The sequence below is a fragment of the Macrobrachium nipponense genome, chromosome 30 (assembly GCF_015104395.2).
Source record: "Macrobrachium nipponense isolate FS-2020 chromosome 30, ASM1510439v2, whole genome shotgun sequence".
In the NCBI taxonomy this organism is placed as follows: Eukaryota; Metazoa; Arthropoda; class Malacostraca; order Decapoda; family Palaemonidae; genus Macrobrachium; species Macrobrachium nipponense.
Genome location: NC_087218.1, coordinates 61,705,423 through 61,727,922, shown reverse-complemented (window position 1 = coordinate 61,727,922; position 22,500 = coordinate 61,705,423). Strand labels below are relative to the sequence as shown.

At 37.0% G+C, this 22,500-nt stretch overlaps 1 protein-coding gene across 4 annotated transcripts in view; it reads right to left on the bottom strand.

The window, feature by feature from the left end:
* The window catches only part of LOC135202569 (ras and EF-hand domain-containing protein homolog), a 72,126-nt gene that overhangs the window by 17,000 nt on the left and 32,626 nt on the right, over nucleotides 1-22,500 (bottom strand). For 2 of the 4 annotated variants that reach the window (XM_064232063.1, XM_064232064.1), the window contains exons 2-10: nucleotides 17,736-18,068; nucleotides 13,444-13,642; nucleotides 12,315-12,452; nucleotides 8,143-8,295; nucleotides 3,890-4,076; nucleotides 2,956-3,140; nucleotides 2,445-2,513; nucleotides 1,922-2,062; nucleotides 1,561-1,581 (exon numbers count right to left, since the gene is read on the bottom strand). In XM_064232063.1, coding sequence (XP_064088133.1) covers nucleotides 1,561-1,581; nucleotides 1,922-2,062; nucleotides 2,445-2,513; nucleotides 2,956-3,140; nucleotides 3,890-4,076; nucleotides 8,143-8,295; nucleotides 12,315-12,452; nucleotides 13,444-13,642; nucleotides 17,736-17,787 — 1,145 coding nt within the window. In that variant the 5' untranslated portion in view covers nucleotides 17,788-18,068. The remainder of the gene's footprint in view (nucleotides 1-1,560; nucleotides 1,582-1,921; nucleotides 2,063-2,444; nucleotides 2,514-2,955; nucleotides 3,141-3,889; nucleotides 4,077-8,142; nucleotides 8,296-12,314; nucleotides 12,453-13,443; nucleotides 13,643-17,735; nucleotides 18,069-22,500) is intronic. The other 2 variants (XM_064232066.1, XM_064232067.1) reach the window with 2 other exon arrangements.

The window sequence follows — 22,500 nt, the reverse complement described above, 5'->3', positions numbered from 1 at the left end:
AAACGACAGTTATATGTATGTATGAGAGGGAAAAGACTTTTAATCCTTCTCGTGGTCAGGTCGGCAACGTGACCTCCTCGTCATTATGGTATCGCGGGTTCGTTTACCGTTACCGGACATCATAACTTCTTCATTTTTCTTTGAAGCTGGAGCTCAAGGCTTTCTAGTGACAGGCGTATCTAAATAGAGCAAAGCATTTGAGAAGTTACGAGGGCATTGCGGCAATTACAATTACATAAATACACACACACATATATATATATACATATATATAATTTACATTCGTTTATGTGCAACAGAATTATAGCACGCTCCAGAATAGTTTTTGGTTATAATGAAATAGATTCTTTAAGAGCAGAAAAATGTCAGCAATTAACATTTATGTACGAAAAAAGTATGAACAGAGTCACTTTGAAAAAACAAGGGAAATGCTAGAAATTATATCATTATCTACATGGTACATCAAGTTAGTATGTAAGAGAAATATTCACCCTAAGATTTTGGTAAGGGTTACGGAAGTAAAGAATAGAAAAGACTTTGATTTTCCTTATCTTTTACAATGTCTACATACTTTCTGGCATTGTAATGGAGGAAATAAATAGAAGATTCAGTAACACATATAAAGATTAGAAGTAGTGTCCGTGGAAATGGAACTGAATAGCTAAATTACAAGGACCTTTCGATAAATGTTGTGTAAACAAGAATAAAAAAGCATAAGTTAGAGTAGTTTCAGTCAAGGGACATATATGTAATTGAAGAATAGAGTGCCTAGGTTGAAAAACAGATGAAAGAAAACTATTAAAGCTTAGAGAGCCAAATTTAGTAATTATTTTCAATCGAAAGTTGCTCAAGTCAAGACGAAGAGCCCAAGTTAGAAAGTATTGAGTCAAGTGACACAGAAGTTTATACTTGATAGGCCAAGTTAGAAGATTTTTGGATGAAGGGTGATATCATTATCATATCATTAGTTGATAATACTTAGGAGGCGATTCAGGTAAATCGCAATATAAGTGAAAAAAATATAACCTTTATTGGAAGGTGTTTTTAGGAGAGAATTGTGTACCCAAAATAGAAAACAGAAGCCCTAGGTCTAATGTGCCCTTTGAAAAGGGTACCTCAGGTCAAAGATAGAATGACGAAGTTAGACAGGCTGTGTGATAAAGTAGTGAGTGAAGTAAGAATGAAAGCAAAAGCTTGAAAGGCCTTTTGGACATGAGTTCCATAAGTAACAAATAGAAAGCCTTGGTTACAAGATTGTACGTAACAGAAAGCATAGGCTTATCAATAAGCAAAAACTACTCCGTAAGTAGAAAACAGAAAACCCTGGAATGATTTTACCGAGCAGAAAGCATAAGTAAGAAGGTCTTTTCAATAAAATGATATGCAAAAATAGAAACCACAAGGTAAAATGGCATATTGAGCTAGCATTATATCACTAAAGACTGACAAACGTTAGTTATAAACGGGTAAGACATGAAAAGTCGTTTTTACTTCAGTAGCTAGTTCACAGCGAAGTCATGCAACTGATCATCAAAGTCTGTCAAATGTCAGGGTACTCACCCGGAGTCCTGAGAAAGAGACCTGTAAAATCAAGGAATGACAATGAATGTAATTGCGACGGTTGATTGATTACCTGTATTCTGCAAGAGTCAGTCGGTTGCTGGTCTCTCGAATAACATTTGGACTTAGGTTTAATTTTAATTCTAGCCACGATGTAAACATTTTTTAAGTGGAAGTGAAAACGAATGGGTCTTTAGAAAATACTTGAACTTCATTTACCTGTACGAACGTCGTGCGTACACTCACTGGTTCTGCTATTTAAGGATTATCAGTTAACGATTAATTTTGCGCAAGTGCAAATGGCTTATGAATGGGAATATGCCTCTCTAATGCTTTATTTAGTTATATATTTGTTTTTTACCTTTGACTTCTTCGTCTCTCTTTCGCACGGTGCGAACTCCGAGTGCTGGAACACCTCGAGCCGGCTGGTGACCTTCGCCACTCGTATTCCATGGCGCCTCTCATGCTGTCATTTGTGTCCTGGAGTCTCATGTTTGCTTGGCTGAAGAAGATCGTCAAGGATTATCGTGACTTCCGCAAAGGCTAATGATTTCTTTCCTACAAATCACGCATGTTGTTATCGACATAAGTAGAACGAATGTTGCGTATTGTATTTCTTTGATGGGAATTTCACGCGTGAAGTCTACAGTGTAATATCAAATACCTCATATTTTAGCGGGTGTTTTGCTTCCTGTTGCTGTTTGTATTAGGTTTGGGGCTTTTTTAATATTCAAAACTTAATCATATTATTTATGCAAAATGTTGATTAGGATGTTAGAATTTAGTTTCTTTCTTCCATTAATTTCTTGTTCAGGCCTGGTTGAAAGGCACCTGGTCATCTGTTCCGTACAAAATATGTAAGATTTATAGAAGTCGTTACTTACTGCAGAAGTTCAAGCTGTCTCTTCATGTGGTCGTATTGATGCATGTATTCCAATACTGCCTCTCGTTCGCTGGAAAAAGGTAAGAATGTAATTAACTGTTATTCTTTAGGGTTTTGCTAAACTGTGATTTGGATTACATAGCCATTTTTTCCTCATACAGGTTAAAAGTGGATCTCTAATGTTTAGGAACGAAATGTATGACGTTATATGTTAAAACTGGTATAGTTTTTATTGCTTTTAATAATGCCATTTTAATATTATGCTAAAGTGTCATTTCTTCTATTTTTGATCTGCGAAATTCCTTAGGTGTTCCTTGGTAAGGCAACCCCACATGAGCCTAGCTCCATCCTTCTTATTAGAATTGTTCTAAGACAAAGGCCTGTTTGCCTGAGAAGTGCTTTGTTCCTTACATCCGAAATTTAATTTTTCCTTTCATGCGATGAAACAAATATTTCCCTACATTTTCTCCATCTTGTAATAAAGTGCAATGTATTGTAGCCTGTATTCTTACCTGTGTAATTCCCTACACTTTTCTTCATACTGCAGCCTCAACTGAGCCATCTCGGACCTCATGAGGCCGAGATTAGTGGCCGTCTCGTTGAGGCTCATGTTGAGGTTCCTGTTGGCGTGGTAGGCGTCCTCCAGCTTCTTCCTCATCTCCCCTTCCCCGCTGTCTTTCTTCAGCCATGAGTCCACCTGCAAGAGTAGCAGTTGCAAGGTTGCGGATTTCGCTTGCTCTTTTTTCCATTCTTCCGATTTTCTTATGTTTTAGTCTAAAGGTCAATTGAAAATCTAAGTCTAAAAGTCAGTTGACAATCTCAATCTAAAGTCAATTGACAATCTCAGTTTAAAGGTCAGTTGACAATCTCGGTCTAAGAGGTCAGCTGACAGTCTCACTCTTAAGTCAATTGACAATCTCAGTCTAAAAGGTCAGTTGACAATCTCCATCTAAAGTCAACTGATAATCTCAGTCTAAAGGTCAATTGACATTCTCAGTCTAAAGGTCAGTTGACAATCTCAATCTAAAGTCAGAGCTGTAGCTACTGTGATTGATGAGAACGGTAGTCATACACACCAATAACAAGTACAGTGACAATGATACTAATAGTTTCAGGAGCAGCCATACTGATAACATAATGATTTCAACTATAAAACAGTAAAAAATGATAGAGATAAATGCTTTTGATTTTATGCAAGAAGAGTGTAACTCCCTGATTCCTTTTTCTCTGATTTACAACTTAAATTTCAAGAGCCACACTTTCTTTTCTTTTTCTATTCTTCTTTTTTCGGGCCTGGGCTAGGTAAGAGTGCTAGATTACCGATTACTGGCTGTTGAAAAGCAAGAGCCCGTGCCAGCATAAGGGTGGCGTAATCTTACTACTACTAGATTACCCGTCTCAGTGATAACACAAAGAGTAAACTTATTTTGCTTTCGTTTCTGTTACCTTTTGGAAGATCATGAGATGGGCGTTGAGTTTGGCCACCTCCTCCTCCATCTGGTCCTGCAGGATCCTCTTCTCCTCCTCCGACTCCTGCCGGGCCTGCTGCTTCGCCTTCCTCTCCACCTTGGCCACCTGGTCCTCCAGCTCGCTCTCCAGTGATTTCAAGGCCGTGGCATGATGCTGGCGTTCTCTTCAAGTTGAACGATTATTATTATTATTATCATTACTATTATAAAGTAAAACACCGTCAGCTTCATTAAATTGACGAATTAGAAATATTACTCCGAAGACCAGCATTTATTATTATTATTATTATTATTATTATTATTATTATTATTATTATTATTATTATTATTATTATAAAGTAAAAACACCGTTAGTATCATTAAATTGACGAATTAGAAATATGACTCCAAAGATCAGCAATTATTATTATTATTATTATTATTATTATTATTAACCAAACAAAAACTTCTTTCAGTTTTCTCCTGAAGATTGAAAAAGAAACCCACAAAATCACTTTGTAACTTGTTTACTTCTAAGTATTTACATTTAGTTTTACTCCACACTCGAGTACTTTCAGGCCCTATCTGTGGCCCAATTTCAAGAGATGTTTGGGATGTCAGGCTGGGTCAAGGCCCAGCAGTCTTCTGGAACTTCTCGTTGAGCTGTCATTTATGTGATGGCTGTTCTGGTTTCTTTGAGAGTTGCCAATCCCCTCTTGTCGCTCTGATATCCTGAGCTGATGGTCAATGGCATTCACCCTTGTGGTAAGGAAGTAGTCACCAAATCTGTTGGGCAGAAAACCTAATCTCCAGGTCAGCAGGGTCAATCTTAGCTTCTTTTAATAGGGCCTGAAAGTACTCGAGTGTGGAGTAAAATTAAATGTAAATACTTAGAAGTAAACAAGTTACAAAGTGATTTTGTGGGTTTCTTTTTCAATTATTGTTGTTGTTGTTGTTGTTGTTGTTGTTTTATACAAATACAATTGTTGTAGAGTCGACTGCGTGAATGTAAAAATCATCGATTTTGATTTTTACAAATAACAAAGATCTATAGGCCGTTTTCTACTCGCAGGTTAAGATTTGGGACGTGTCTGTCTCTTTATTAACGTTATCTGTGTATAGTTATTTTATTAAAGTATAAATGGAGAGCAATTTGATTGAGAATAACTTGATTAAATTATTAAGTTATCTAAAAATTCATAGTTATATACGGGAGAGGTCAGGAGGATCTGGATAATTGAATGAATGAATGAATGAATGAACTGATCTATTCTATCAGTGAAAACGTGCTTCCTTTACGTTGTATTCTTTTGGCCTGGGGAACAAAACGATGTCAGACCTACACATCGACTTCAGGTCTTCAAAGCTGAAGGCAGTTTCTGTCATGATTTTGTAATTGTGGTTATGTTTCAAACGTGACGTCATTGTCTTTGTTACTGTTTTAACTAAATTTTAATACACACACACACACACACACACACACACACACACACACACACACACACACACACATATATATATATATATATATATATATATATATATATATATATATATATATATCATTTGTTTTGCATCTTTGTCGAACCATAATTCATCTAAAATACGAGGTCTCTTTGAACAACTGACAGTATTTCTCTCTCTTCCATTTTGTATAAAAGTGACCTTTGCAGGGCGCATCTTATTGAGTGATAACAAATCGTAATTTAAATATTTTTGGGAAACGCATAGAAAGTTGCAGGATTCCAAATGGTGGCAGTGAATGATATATACACGACTGAGCAAATTATTTGATCATCGAATTCTCAGCTTCCAGTGTGCTGGTTTGTGTTTCTGAGTGCGGTCTATAACATTTACTGGGGCATCTGTATTTAGTTTACTAATATTTGCAATTGATTTTGAAGCATGGTGAGAATCTTTACCTATTTATTAGCATAATATTTAGTTGTACATATTTACAACTATCTGCGTCCCGGGCTTTAGATAGTTACGCTATGTGTAAGTTTTAGGTAAATGAAAGGATATCTGGGTGTACATTTGCAACTGAAAAGTGTTTTAATAATTTACAGTATGCGAATTACACCGTTAATATTCGAAATAAGGTTATTATTATTAGTGAATGTAAGCTGAATGTAACTATCTAAAGCCCGGGACGCAGTGCTATTCATCTGTATCAGATTTATCGGAAAAAATATTCAGGGCCGTCGTGACCTGTTTTATGGAAGTAGGTCACAACAATTCTTTCTATAACTCAAAAGGATGTCGTATCGTCATAATATAAAAGCTAATAAAGACGCCTCTTCAAAATCTTCTTTGTTAAGCATAAAAAGGGCGTCGACATCAAACATCTGATACCTTACAGACCTAATTGCAAATCAATCTATTATATTTTAACGCCCTTCCCCATTGTCTGTGTCTTCTATTTTGTGTCCCTTCTTTCTTTATGTCAGCAACCTGACGACTTATTGTGAGTTCGCATTGGATGTCATCATTCTTCTATTCTTTTGACTCCTTCAGTTTTTTTTATATGAGGAGACAGAATTGTTTTTAATAGTTAAGTCAAGAAAAGGAGATCCAGCAGTTCAGAATCTGGCGGTGACAGAAAATCTTTCCTTCCTTTCAATAGACAGGAATCTACTCATCACTGACTAATAACTGGAAGTTCAAGAGAAATGTTCTCATTAGTACTTCATGTAATGGGATTTTTTTTGTCATCCAGTTCTTATTATTTTTTAATAGCAATTTTAGCCACAATACGAGATCTTACATATACAATTTTTCTGAGAAATAATATTTGAAAGTCGGCAGAGCGTGTGTGAGTGTGTACGTAGACACACACACACACACACACACACACACACACACATATATATATATATATATATATATATATATATATATATATATATATATATATATTATAAACTTACTAGAATTGTATCCGTCATGTTAAAAAATGGTTTGCGCCCCCGTTGGAACCTATTCAATGCTGGTTCAATGTCCTGCCATAGAGGGTAAACTGTTTGTTTGTATCTTATTCGGATATATTCTGCTATGGATAAGGTTACCGAAAAAACTGTGAGGAAGCTGAAAAGTTAATGAGGTCATTGTGCATGTAAGCATTCACATAGTATACCAGTTCACACACAAGCTTATGTGCTGTATGTGTATGTGTGTATGTGTGTGCGTGGATAAGGTTGTGATAGTAATTCTAAAGATTTAATTTGGAGTATGAGAAAGGTGGTTATGCTGGGGAATCTAAAGCAAAGGTAGTGAATAGAGAAGACAGAGTAGTTAGTAGCCATGGGTTTCGGAGTAAATGGAGATAGTCTCGTGGCAGTATGCTCAGAGATGGACTTGATTGTAAAAAATGCAAGATTACACAAGAAGATTGATAAACAAACGTAATAAGAACGAAAATAGTCAGGAAAAGAGTTTGTTAAAAGGACACGCGAGTTAGAACAGGAGCGAATGCAGGTTTTTCTGATCATCAGTTAATGTGAAACAATGGAAATGGTTTGAAGTTTTAGTTGTAAATCAAAAATATCAAAAAATGGGAAAACTCCGTCAGACAGGAAGAAAATGAGAGCAACGTATGATGAGAAGGTTCATGGAAATTTGGGTATGGTCAGACACTAAAGTGAAAGGTGTATTTATGCAGAATTCAGAGATGGGGTCATCAAATCTGCGGTGTTTGTAAGTGCAGAGGTGTGGTGATGGGGACTAAAAGCAGCCAGGGATGAGAAATAAAATGATGAGAAAAAGAATGGACGTTGTTCAAGGTACTGATGCTGGACAGAAGAGAGGGTAATGTGTAGATGTGCAAGCGGATGGCTGAGATAGTGAGGGGGCATGTGATATTAGGAAAAAAGAAGAAGGAAGCAGATAATAAAACTAAATCATTTAATCTGAACAAGGGCTGTTATTGGAAGATGCTACACCGTAGAGAAGTACATTACACACACACACATGTATATATATATATATATATTATATATATATATTATATATAATATATATATATATATATATATATATATAACACACATGCATGCATTTATGAATATTGTTATGTATGTGTGCACAACTTTTATTTCCCTTGACTTGCTGGTCTATGCTTTCTCTTGTAGTAGTTAGGCCTTGCTCATTACTGGGGTAAAGGGCCATGTCGTTAGTTGCCTTTCCGAGCGACTTTCTCCTTATGACACCGTATGACACAGAGAGCAAAACTGAAAGACAAGGTCAACTTACTTTTTATACATCTCTTCCAAACTCGTGTGATGTTGATGAAGGTTTTCGAGTTCTTTCAGGAGAGTAGAGAGGACGCCGCTGATTCGACTTGCTACTTCAGGAGGCGCCGCGGTCAGTTCCAAGTCCTGCAGGAGGTCTCTGATCTGGGCGCCACTGAAAAGCAATTCGTTATTTTTTATTTAGAATGTTACCAGTTTCAAGCTCTGATTCAGAATCTGAATCAGACCAATGTGATAAATTTGTCTCTTTACCAGAATGTGGTTAATTATTATTATTATTATTATTATTATTATTATTATTATTATTATTATTATTATTATTATTATTATTATTAGTTTAGAATGTTATCAGTTTTAAGCCTCGAATTATAATTTTATACAACATTGTGGCAAAGCTGTCTCTTTGCTTGAATGTGTGGTGTGTACATACATACATACATACATACTCATATATTCAGATAGATGGATATATAAATTGTATTACAAAATTACATCGAAATATACCCAACCGCTTTCAGTAATCTTTACGAATATATTTTCGTATTCATGTAAAAAATCATTGCTTACATATCACGTTTTCAGGTTTATACAATTATATGCAAATGTAATCATGACACTGGTGCTGTGTAACTGCTTTGTAAAAGTTATATGTTAAGCTAGGATAATAGGATGATGTCGGTATTGTTCAACAGTGAAATGCTTCGGCTTCTAATTATATATGCACATGTGTATATGTGTCTATTATATATACATATATATATTGTTACGTTTAGATTCGTTAACCAAGAGAAATAAAAACAAAACAAGAAACAAAGTGAAATTGGTAATCACAGGAATGGTGACAAATTTTTTTTATTTGCATTTTGATTCGTCTGTGTTTTGTCTATCAATTTCAATACGTGAATTCTTCACATAATGGCATCGAATGTGAAATATTCAGTTAATATACAAACAGAGTTCAGTTTTGTTCAAGTGCTACGTATTTGAGATTAATTTCCATTAATGCAAGGTTCATGTGCATTGAGATCAGTTCTGTACACACAAAAAAAGACGTGAATTGAGATCAATAATCTGTGCTCATCATCCTATCTTGTTTGAAATCAGTTTTGTATACCCGAGGGTCACGTATATGAGGTCATCTCCGTTCACACAGATATAGCCTATTTCTCCGTTCAGTGTGGACAACCCTGTCATTTTTAACATCTGTACGAAGCTACCTCCATCCACACAATAATGGCTCATACATCGATTCAGCACACACAAGTTTCCCGTGGATGAGATCACCTCTATAAAAGCAGGACTTTCAAATATAAGGTCATTTCTGCGCAACGCGGCTCAGCGTACCATTTGTGTACAGACCATGTTGATGAGACCAAGTCTGCACACAAGTGTCTATGTATGAGATCATCTCTGGTACGCACGCACACGCTTTGCGTACACGAATTCACTCCACACAGCAGTGTACAGTGTCAGTAGAGCAAGGTCAAGCCCTTTTGATCGGAATGTGGGTCATAATTGTGTCAGAGGTGTTATCAAACTTGCGTCGTTCCTCAGTCTACGTCTGTCATAAGGTCTGCTGATGAGACGGACAATGCCCTTCGTTATTGGCTTCGTTGGCTCTGGTCATTTGCTGTCTCCGTTTGAGGTTTTCTTCCTTGGCATGCGGTGTGTAAAGGAACGCTTTTCCTCTAATCAAGACGAAATCAATATATATAAAGGATTGGGCTGTCTGATAACGGTTCAGGTTTCCTCGTAGTACTGCCGAGTGTATCTATACATATATGCATGGTGGAAGGGTAACTGAAACAAATTAGTTGCCAAAAAAATTACACACTTACTGGATGCCTAGGCTTGGATACCTGGGCTTGACAGTCAAAATTATTTATTCCGAAAGGTAGCGCAAATTAAATTTCAGATATAATTATTCTGAATGATTACCGACACTATTTAAAAATATATGTTGTTTTAATTGATTTCTTCCAGAGATTATCTAAGGAAGAGTTCTGAGATATAAATCACGTAATGCCAAGTGATACAAAATCCTAAATCCATTTTTTACCTCCTTTTGTATATATATATATATATATATATATATATATATATATATATATTATATATATATATATATATATATATATATATATAATATATATATATATATATATATATATATATATATATATATATATATATATATATATATATATATATATATACATACATACATACACTACTCACTCACACACACACACACACACAACACACATATATATATATATATGTGTATAATATATATATATATATATATATATATATATATATATATATATATATATATATATATATATATATATATATATATATATATTATATATATATATAGTCTCAGCGCCCTCACTCTTTCTGCCTCACTCTGCTCTTTCTCGTGGTATATACATACACCAGTATTCATACAAAATCGCATGTTGGAGTAATTACGGCTCTATGACGTGAACGGGAATTTCTCGATTATCTTCCAAGAATAAAATTCATGTCACAGTCTGTTTGGGGAGGAATGTTCTTCTTGAATTATGCGTTCGTTTATTATTATTTGTGCATTAGCATTGCGTTGAGTAGCCGCTAGACTGTACGACTTTGAAAATAAACAAATCACGAAAATCAAAATGTTTTCTGGAATTTTTTATTAACGCCCTGATGACTCCTTTGCACATTGGAACAGCAAAGCATTTTATTTATCAGGCATTTTTATTTTTTCATTTAATTTTCTTCGAGTAGCGCCAGTGACAACTTGTATTTGATGTAGTTTCGGGTAAAAGATCGAAAGAATTCATACTTATTCTTTGCTGTCTTTATGACTCTATGACACGAAAGTGTTACATTGCGTGAATCACTTTCATAACTCTTGCTTTTTTATTTTTTACTTATGTTTTTCCGAGAAAGATACATCAAGTTGATTTCATTATATTTTGATATTGACACTCAGTCCTTTGTACTTTTTATTTCCAAAGGATTTGTTCTTTTATTAAAGGTATTCTCAAGATGTGGTGTTTAGCTAACCCGTACTATCCCGATGGTCGGACCAAGGTGCTTTCATTTTACAGGTAGGGAGAGAAGCTGGCCCAGGGCTGGATGGTGCAACTCTAAACCAGGAGTTTATGCTACCGTTGTTACGCACAAAAATAAAATCAGGATGTATTTTTACCGCTACCATTCATAGTGAGAATGCATTCATATGAAACCAAGTAGAAATGGGAAATGTTTCCGCCCTGTGACGACTTTATTATTATTGCCGTCTCGCACCAGACTCCGAAGGTGTGACGCAGGTTTTAAGGCTTTGGGATTTTGAGGAATGACGACGTCTTCATTTCCGCGCCAACAAATTTGGTCAGGGGAATGTCAGTTGTATACGTATTGTAAAAGCGTATTTTTCCGTGTATAAAATTGTGAATACGCGTGAGCGCATTAGGATTGTTGGCGAAATGTGAGCAGATATTGACGTTAAAATGTAAATTTGAATTGATATGTAATTAGATCTCATTTCCTTTGGCATACGCAGTGGCCAGACTTCGCCCTTGACGAATGTGCCACCACAGCTGTTCGGAGACACATCTGGCTGTTCTGGCAATTCTGCTGATCCCCGTTTCCAAGTCGGTGGTGGTGGTGGTGGTGACGGTTTGATTTATTTTCCCGCATTCAGCTTTTTTAACGTTTTATAAGAGCGTATTGTCTGTCGCCTTAATTCAAGTGTCCTTTGATATATATTGTATGATTATTTAATTGAAATTCTACATCGTCATTAATATTATTATGTCCGGTGAGACTAATTCGTCTGCTATATCCTGTCGTCTGGTCAGCGAAATTATGCAGCGTTTATACTGGTTAGTACGTGGATGGGTAACCATCTAGAAATGCCGGGGGGCGGGCAAGCGACCCCCTTGAGCAACCCAGCACAAGTTCATCCGAACAGTATTGTTGCAAAAAACCAAGAAAAAGGAAAAGGCTACACATAAACAGGGATATTCAACGCAAGAATAAAATCCTCAGTGACTGAGTGTTTGTAATGTAATTCAAGTCAAACATTTGCAACATATTCAAGCACACAGTCATGGCTTTCTTTTCCCAAGGTATCATTATTCTTATTGTTATTATGATCCATCAAGCGGCCATCATTACCTCTCTTTGCCAATGGCGGTGCGCGTCACTTCGTCCAGCTTGTTGGTGAGATTGTTCCAGGCCTGATAGACGCTCTCCCTCCTCCTCAGCTCCTCGTCTCCCAGGGGGTGACCGCCCTCCTCATCGGACTCGCAGCTCCTGCAGGAGTTACAAGGAGTTACAAGGATTAGGATGTCTCAAAGACTTATTCGTCAATCCGAGGAGACATCGTGCGCCCAGGAAAAGCGTGATTGGGCTCATTTTCGGGACTCGGTTCGCCTTTTCTGCTTTTATTTTCTTGGCGAGTGAAAGAGTGGTTGGATTTCAGTCATTACTGGAGTTAATTGCTGCTATTTAAGGAGCACTGGGAGAACGAATAAGGGGAAGAGATGGAAACGGTGACCCTTATAGAAGTTTTAATGAGCTTGTAGAAGGAAGAGAGCTAGAGAGAGAGAGATAGAATACAAGAATTTTAGGAGAGAGAGAGAGAGAGAGAGAGAGAGAGAGAGAGAGAGAGAGAGAGAGAGAGAGAGATTTTGAAAGAATTTGATGAAGATAGGAAGAGAGGTAGACAGGAAGATTATACAGAATTAAATGAAGGAGGAGAAGAGAAAGAGGGGAAAGAGAACACAATAAGGAATGTGATGATCAGAGTAGCTAGAGATGAAGTAAACATTTTATTTAGCGCTATAACCTGTAAAATTTGCACGTCATAAAATAGATAGACTACTAATATGCAAAGATAAAACCAAGAGCATCAGTGGAGAATACCTGAGAATGAAATACAGGCACAAACTTGAAACAAAATATGGGTCAGTGTGAGGCAAATGATGCAGAGGCGCCCAAAACGTTACAGGTCAATGAAAATGTGAAAAGAAATATCTAAATATTGAAAAGGTCATTTCTTTGACATTTACTTATGATGTTAATACTGAAAAAAAAATTTAATTTTGAGGAGTATTCTTACAGTTTTAGAAGACTTCTTTATTTGACATGATGAAAGCAAATATTTGAAATTTTGGGGGTTATTTATTTCATTTTCATAATTTCATTTTATTTATTCGCAAGCGTGAAAAACCTTTTTGATTTGAGTCAAAGTTTATAGGCATTTTTGACTTCCACCAGTCGGTAACAAAAAGCAGGAACTCACTTGATAGAAAACCTCCTTTTGTTTTGCACCTCCGTCTCGGGATTGAGGAATTCTCGGAATCCTTTTGAGAATTCCTGGTAACAGATCTTCCCGTCCTTGTCCTGGTCGAGGTCGGTGAAGATGACGTTGGAGTCCTCGGCTGTGATTCCTAGGCCAGAGCATAATTCCTTCAGCTCCTCCTCGACGATGTATCCTTTGCCTTTCAGGGAGCGATGCGGAGTAAAGGAAGGAAAGGTTAGACGCCAGAGGCTCTTTGTAGGAGAGGCCATGTTGAATTGGGGTTGGGGGGGGGGGGGGGGCTCTTTGGAAATCTCGTGCAAATGAATGAAGTTCGTGAAATTTGGTTAATTAGAAAGTTATTTTACAGTGGTTGGGATTACCAATTTCTGACAAATGAATAGATTTTGAAGGTTTTTGGAAGGAAATTCACAATATTATTAGTTTGCTTTCGAATTTGTCGAAGGAATTAGAGCTGGATAACATTTCTGAATCGATTTTGAGAATAACACTTCATGCCTGATAGATTTAGTTTTGAGTTTTAACCTAGTAATATATCTTCAACCGGTAATTATGCACAAAGACCAGAGTGTTCGCATGTGGAGCGAGAGAGAGAGAGAGAGAGAAGAGAGAGAGAGAGAGAGAGTACATTCATTGCAAATTTATATAAGTAATTTATTAGATTCTTTATCAGATTCTTTTTCAAAGTCCAGTTTTATCATACGGGGAGTTTGACTTTGTAATCTAATTTTTCTGAGCCGAATAAGCTTCATTTGGTACAATAATTATTTGTTTAATGCTATAATTTCCATGCAGTAAAATATTTTTGCATGATATGATTTTTGGCATGATTTTTCATCTTGCAAAATAACCTTCATTTAAAAAAGAATTTAGGCATTCGGGGCAGTTCATTTCACGGAAGATTTTTTTTCTGAAAACTGCAGCTAAATAAACGATTCTCAATTAGACAAAATAATTCTGTTTCGTTAGCTAATATAATTGGCAATGGCGTTTTATGTAAGGAAATATTTTTGGATAAGAATTGGATTTAGTAAAACTATTTCTTCTTAGTAACATTTCAGTGATCAGTGTTTCAGTTAAGAAATCTTTTTAAAATATTTTAAACTTGACTGAATCATTTTAGATTGATAAGTGCAATTTTTATCACGCTGGAAGAACCTGAGACGCATTTCATCATCTCTCACGGAGACTTGCTTCGCGAACAAGAGCACACGGCAGGAAGAGAGGCAGTAATGAAGTGCGGATTCATTAACATCGTCAGACGCATTTGGCTGCTGCCTTTTTCGAGATGAACTCTATTTTCTGGGGTTGAAATTTCAGAAGAAAAATATGTAATCTAATGAATATGCAACTAGAGATGTTATTGAATATGTGGTTACTTACAAGCAAATGGATACTTATGTTTATAAATTAAAAAATTGAAAAAAATTCAGATAAAACTTAAATAACTGAACAGAAGAATGATTAAATAGTAGACAGGTTGATAAATGAAAAACCAGATTAAAATTGAAGCAAGGCAATGATGCATGAATAAAGATTTAAGGTAAAAGGGAGAGAGAGAGACTCTCTCTCTCTCTCTCTCTCTCTCTCTCTCTCTCTCTCTCTCTCTCTCTCTCTCTCTCTCTCTCATTTCTTTTCTGTAACGCCACATAACTTGTATTCACCCAGTATGCTTTCCTTTTTATAATAATTTTCAGACTGGCTGTTTATACTTACGAGCGAATATTCCAGAGAAGGAGGCCAATGATCATAACGATCGTATTGTAATCTGAACCGCATTACTGATAAAAGATCAGGTGATGAAGAATTCCAGTGTTGTTTTTCGTGAGATTAGAAAATACCTCTCTTCTCTCTTAACATAATATGATAAAGTAAACATGAGGATTCTCCTCTGTGTAAACTTTCGTGATGAAAAGAGTCACAGCAGGAGGCCTTTGGAAGGGCGGTGAGTACCTGGGCGGGAAATGGCAGCGAGAAAAAGTGCACTGGCTATACACAAGTCTCATGCCGACTCCCCTGCCCTCCTCCCAACGGTGTCCCTTGAGTGCCCTGTTTGCCGACCGATTTAAAATGCAAACGCTAATCTGGGCGGAGGACACTCAGAAAATCTATTCGGCGGTGCTGTGTAATGAAGCAGTTATTTGATGACGCCTGGCAGATGTGACAATGGATGCCTCCGGGAATAGCATTGATCGTCTTACTGAAAAAGCAAAAATGGTCTCCAGAAACCTCGAAGAAACGGCGGTGGTTGCCTTCGGGAAGAGCGAGGGGAAGTCTCCAGATCAATAAAGCTTAGAATGAATCATTTCCATAAAATCTAGAAATAATGACGGATTCTCTCGTGAAAAACAAAGGGAACATTTTTGTCGTTAGATAAAATCTGCGAGACATTGGATGCTTTGGGAAACGACGCAATGAGAAATCGCCCGAGTAGAATAAATGAAGGAATGATTTTCGTGAATGTAGACTAAAGAACGTTGGAGCTCTACGCAAAGATCAAGGCAAAAGCTGCGAAACCTTCGTCAGAAACGACTCAACGTGAGGAAATCTGGATCATCACGAGCGAAAAAAGGGGACACCGAGAGGCAAAGAATAATGAATTGTTTAAGCTTGCGATGCACGGACAAGTTGCTGGTGCAGGGTTCATCTTGTTATTTAATGGGGGTTCTCAGGGGGAGCTGATACGGAGAAATAGTTCGGGATGGAGGAGATAATGGATGGATTTTATGAGAGTTCCCTGTTGATGAAAGTCGTAAAGAATTTTGAAATTGCCACAGGCTCCGGGAGTTTGCCGTTTTCGAACCGTAGGCAGGTGTAATGATTCCGAAATGTGTGAATTTTCTATATAGTGTAATTATATCAAGTTTTGTATCATCTATCAATGATTGAAAGACACTGAAAACAGTACTTTAATCTTGCTGTAAATTTTCGAAAAGTGAAATATTGTGAAGTATGTCGGCAAGGACAACATAACAAGCTAAGCAAAGACAAAATCAACTTTCTTACTTAAGATGTTAACAATAAAATGATGAAAGTTATGATAAGGATACTGATGACAATAAAAGGCTATGTCTGTGAACACATTCCTTTCAGTTTCAGTTTCCGTCGGTCACGAGATATTGATATCGAAATGCTGGAAACATCTAGTTTGAACCGGTCAAGTACCACGACTTTGAGAACGGGTTGCAATCATTTCACCAAGTGCAGGACTGTATAATAACTGGTTGTGGCAGGTCTTATTGTACAACAATAACGATGTTTCTCCTTTTTCTTCCGAGATACTTTAGTCATGATCTTCAAGTATTTCAAGTGGCTGGAACTGAGGTTAAAATCTGAAGGTTACAATTTTTCCATCGAGATGTTTAGCAGACATGGCCATCAAAGATCAACATGCCAATTCTACAGGCAGTGTCCTTTTCTTAAATAATTTAACTGCATGTCACTTGAACAGCAGGCATTTAGAAGCAGTTGGAGTCGGGTTTGTCGCACAAGAAAAGGCTTTTGGTACAGTTGACTTATAATGTGTTAATTAGCCGTGGTCCTTTGCTCCTTCCCTGTTGTCATACATTCCATTCTCTGTGTGGGTCAGATTGCTTCATATTATATTATATAATGATTTTGAAGTATCCTTTTCTCTTTTCTTAAAAAAACGTTCAAATGAGAGAGAGAGGGGGCGGGGGGTGGCGGGGGAGTTTGGAAGATGTCTTATATGTTTATAATGTTATATGGAATACTTTAGATAAAGAGAGATGTTTGTTTGTAGAAGTGGTTAAGTGACTATAGACAATATTCAAGAACCTTTCAGCACACGTAGATAGATAGAGGGACAGACAGACAGACAGACAGAGAAATTAGACAGAATTAACACCTCGGTGAACGTCAATCGAATAATTATTTTTAGGATCTAAGAGCTTTATCCCGTTTTGGATGAAAAGTAGGATGAAAAAAGCACTGGGTGTCATTAAATGTTCCGATGAAATCCTCACATAATAAGATTACTACCATTATATTAATTTCAGTCATTTTGCGCTTTTAATTAAGGATGACAGCGTTTACAAGCCGGGGTTTCACGTAAATCCTCTGGGGGTGAGAGAGAGAGAGAGAGGAAAAATTGAATGACTAGTTGAAGAGAGAGAAATTATTCACCAGAAGAAATCGAATGAAAACCTATCAGTTTAGAACACAAACCAAAGCAAGACAAACGACAGTCCTGAAAAAGAATGACAGCGATTTACTATGATAGTATCTGAAGCTAGAATCGCTCACTCACTCACCCTTCTTGTCGCAGGCGTTGAACAGCTGCGCTAACTGGGCGTCGGCGCTCATGACGGCGGGAAACTTTGGATTCCCTGACGAGTAGGTGACACCATGAAGACTTCAGAATCGAATTTTGCTTTCGCTGCTCTGTTTTCTTCTAGTTCATTTCCTTTTACATTCACAAATAGAAGTAATGTCAGGCACTATAACAGTTTAAATCCAGGAATTCAGCTTTTTTTTTCTTTTGTTGTTATTTTTCTCTCAAAGGTCGTAGATTTTGTCTCATAGAAATGACAGTCACACTGATCACCATGTTTGTAGATGTAACACTAAGTGGTTATCTGGAGAGTCTGGGGAAAGAAATGTTTGAAATAAGCAATTATAAATTGATGAATAATCATTCATACAGTATATTGAGTAAATGAATAGAAGAAGTGAAATCCTAAATTTGTTGCACAAGCAGTATGCAATGAAAAGGTAAAAAAAGGCAGTCTTATCTCTCTCTCTCAGTTAAGAGAAACTCGTTAATGAAGATAAATCATAAATACCCAAAATGTACAATAATGATCTCTCTCTCTCTCTCTCTCTCACTCTCTCTCTCTCTCTCTCTCTCTCTCTCTCTCTCTCTCTCTCTCTCAGCAAAGAGAAACACGTGAATGAAGATAAAACACATACATACCCAAATGTATAATAATGACAATCTCTCTCACAAACAATCCTCTGCTTGGGAATGACATATATAGTGTAGAACAAGAGGAGGACCTTGGAGTCATTATTACCAAGGACTTAAAATCCACAAAACTGTGCATAAAAGCTGAAAAGAAGGCACAGAAACTAGTGGGATACATGAAGAGGCAGTTCAAATACACAAACAAGGAAACGGTGCTGCAGCTCTACACACAATATGCAGTACAGTTTTGGTCACCAACACTAAGAAAGGACATAAATAGATTAGAAGGGGTACAAGCAAGGGCCACAAAGTTAATTCCATCCATCAGGCATATAGATTACCAAAGACGACTAGAGCCTGAACATGTATGGCTTAGAAACACGACGATTGCGAAGACAACTAATAGAAACATTTAAAATACTGAGAGGCATAACAAAAGTAGACGGTAACTTATTTACGTTAAACGAAAATCTGACGAGAAATAATGGATGGAAACTAGAACTGAAGAGATACAACACATCCCATTGTGGGAACGTCTTCACATACAAGATATGTGACACATGGAATAAGCTGCCACAAGAAGTTGTAAACAGCAACAGTGTGGAAGAGTTTAAAAGAAAGCTAGACAAAATCATTAGGACACTGTGAATGCACAGTAAAACCTGCTCTTAGAGATAAGTGAGCACACGATGACTGCTCGGATGGACTAACAAATCATTGAGTTATCCTAATCCTTGTAAATCTCTCTCTCTCTCTCTCTCATCTCCTCTCTCTCAGTTAAGGAAAGAAACTCCCCCCCCCCCATGGTAATGGAAGATAAAACAGATAAATACCCATAAATACCATAATGTACAATAATGACAATCTCTCTCTCTCTCTCTCTCTCTCTCTCTCTCTCAGTTAAGAGAAACTCGGTAATGAAGATAAAACACATAAATACCCAAATGTACAATAATGGCAATCTCTCTCTCTCTCTCTCTCTCTCTCTCTCTCTCTCTCTCTCTCTCTCTCTCTCAGTTAAGAGAAACTCGTTAATGAAGACAAAACCCATGAATACCCAAATTGTATAATAATGATAATCTCTCTCTCTCTCTCTCTCTCTCTCTCTCTCTCTCTCTCTCTCTGTCGAGTTAAGAGAAACTCGTTAATGAAGACAAAACCCATGAATACCCAAATTGTATAATAATGATAATCTCTCTCTCTCTCTCTCTCTCTCTCTCTCTCTAACGCTAACCGGAAGCAAATGGAGAACAAGCAGAGCAGAAGGCCAGGGAGTGTGGCCGTGGGTGCAGACTCGGAGCTCAGTACGCTTAAATATTACCTGAGGACATGGTGTCATTATCGATGACTAAAGCGACCTTGGGTGCGAATGGTCGGACGTTATTTTGCGCAAGTGCGGTAATCATTACATGTTTGTTTCCCCTCGTTGCCTTTCCGCTGAAAAGGCCAACTTTCATATTTGGAGAAAATTTGCCGGCTTCATATTTAATTTTCCACTTATTTAGTTTTTGCTGTATGAGTGTACTTATGAAATTGCGGGTGTATTTCGTACAGGTTTTATTTATTTGGATTGATTTACAAAATCTGACAACTTCTGATACCTCGTTCATTTATTCACTTTTTATTCTTCTTTTTTATGTCATATGGAAAGTCACTGATAAAGGAACCGTAAATTTTGAGATTTACACAAACTCTCTCTCTCTCCTCTCTCTCTCTCTATTTCCATAGATCGTTTTGTTTATGCCATAACATACGGGAACTTCTGAGACTTATGATAATTATGTTGATGTAACGGAAGAACGTCGTTTACTCATTTTAAGGAGTCGTCGTTTTATTATGATTTAGCATTTTGCCTCATACGGCTCTAGTTGGCAGCAAGGCCCTGATCTCTGGAGACTTTGGTTGGCAGTTGGACTACGTTTTTGACTTCTGAGATTAGGCTCACCTGGGAAGATTGGTACTCCTGTAAAGACAAGAAAGGGCCTGGCGCGGTAGCTCATATCCATGCAATTCAGGGGTGTCATTTCAGATCTTCGTTGGTTTGTTTGTTTGTATGGTGTTTTTACGTTGCATGGAACCAAAGGTTATTCAGCAAGGGGATCAATGGCTTTACGTGACTTTCGAACCACGTCGAGAGTGAACTTCTATCACCAGAAATAGACATCTCTCACTCCTCAATGGAATGGCCGAGAATCGAACCCGCGACCACCGAGGTGGGAAGCAAACACCATACTAACCACGCCATTGAGGTGCTAGATGATCTTCGTTGGGAGGTTGGGGGTACCCAGACAGTTTGGAGAGCGAAGAGAGCTTAATCAACTGGTTATTTTTTATTTTATTTTGAGCTATTTTATGTTTTTTGAAGCCACATGATCAAGGTATTGATCAAGGTATTTATATACTTCCCCTACTGTTTATTTATCTCATCCGCACTGGTAACTATAACTGATTCACTTAAGGTAGATTCTTGGATGAGCCCTATTCTCACGAGACGTTAGTTTGGCGGCCGCTGATTGGCTGGGAGCTGCCTACCTCCCGGTACCAGCCAATCAGCAGCCGCCAAACAAACGTCTCGTGAGAATAGGGCTCATCCAAGAATCTACCTTAAGTGAACCAGCTATAGTAGACAGACAAGGATCAAGAAACGTAATATTTCTGAGAAATTTCATATATTTATGATTGCACATTTAAACAGAGAACATGCTGTTACTTCTCGGGGCTTGGGGGCTGATGGGGGGGGGGGGCAAGCTGAGGCTTTTGGGGGGGGGGAAACTTTAGTCTTGGGGGCAGTTGCCCCCCCTCCTACCCCGCTAAATGATCCCTTGTTGCAATTTAAAGTTAATGCAAGAAGAGTTTTTGTAAAAGCTATATATAGGATATATATATATATAGTGATATATTTTTTTTATCTATTATATATAATATTTGTATGGTATGGTATTATATATTCTTATATATATATATATATATATATATATATATAAATATATTATATATATATATATATATATGATACACACACATATATCTATATAATATATATATATATATATATATGTATATATATATATAATATATATATATATATATATATATATATATATATATATATATATATATGTTTGTGAATGCGTGTGTAAACGTCACACAAGCTTCTTGTCACAGCATCTACTCGACCGTTCGATCAAAGTTCCCGAGTTGGAGATGAATCCTTTTATTTTTATTTTTTATGTTTTGCGAGGAAAAGTCCAGGACGTCTTATACACCCTAGCGCTAACACCCTAACAACTCAGCAGCCAGTCATTTAATATAAACAGCCATGTTGCTTAATAAAAATTTAAAACAGAGAATCTTACAGTTCACATGGAACGAAGCAGTTAGAGGTGAGAGACAGATGAAGTACTAACCTAGAAAGTAGTAATGAGGCCACAGGAAGGTGAGAGACTCGCATAGTGGGCGAAAACCACCACTGATGAGCGGGCTAATAACAGTGTATTAATTAGAATCCCCGATACAATCACAGTTATTAATCATTGAAATGGAAAAGTACATAATGGACATCAGCGTTGGCTGCTGATTACCATATTGATAACGGGAAAAAGATCAATGGGGAAAAACTCGGCCAATTCCAAGTTTTCGATTCAACATCAAAGGCTTCCTTATATTGAGGATCGCCAGGGTTGGTATTATCAATTCATCGGTAAACTGGAATGCTATTTATTACCGCCGGGGGTTTTTATCGAAGCTCAAAAGCATTATCAAAGAAACATCTCATCAGGCCTTTGTTGATTAATGAATCTCTTTTTGGGAAATCGGAGGCGCACTTTATGGCAGAATGATGTTTTCCATAGTTGGATGGGTAACATTTTTCTTCCGACTAATTTTCTCGTTGTTTTTGCTGCCTGTCGGGTTTTGTTGCCTAGTTTTATCACATTGTCGTTTTCCACTTCCTTTCATGTTAATTTCTTCAAGTTTGTTGCGGTTAATTAGCTGGCTTGTCGTAGTGATATAACCGGCTAATTGAATTTCTTCCTTCCATAGACTTACTTTTCAATAAGTTTATAGAAATGTTAACTCAAAATAGACTGTTTCTAATACCAGCAAATTTTTTT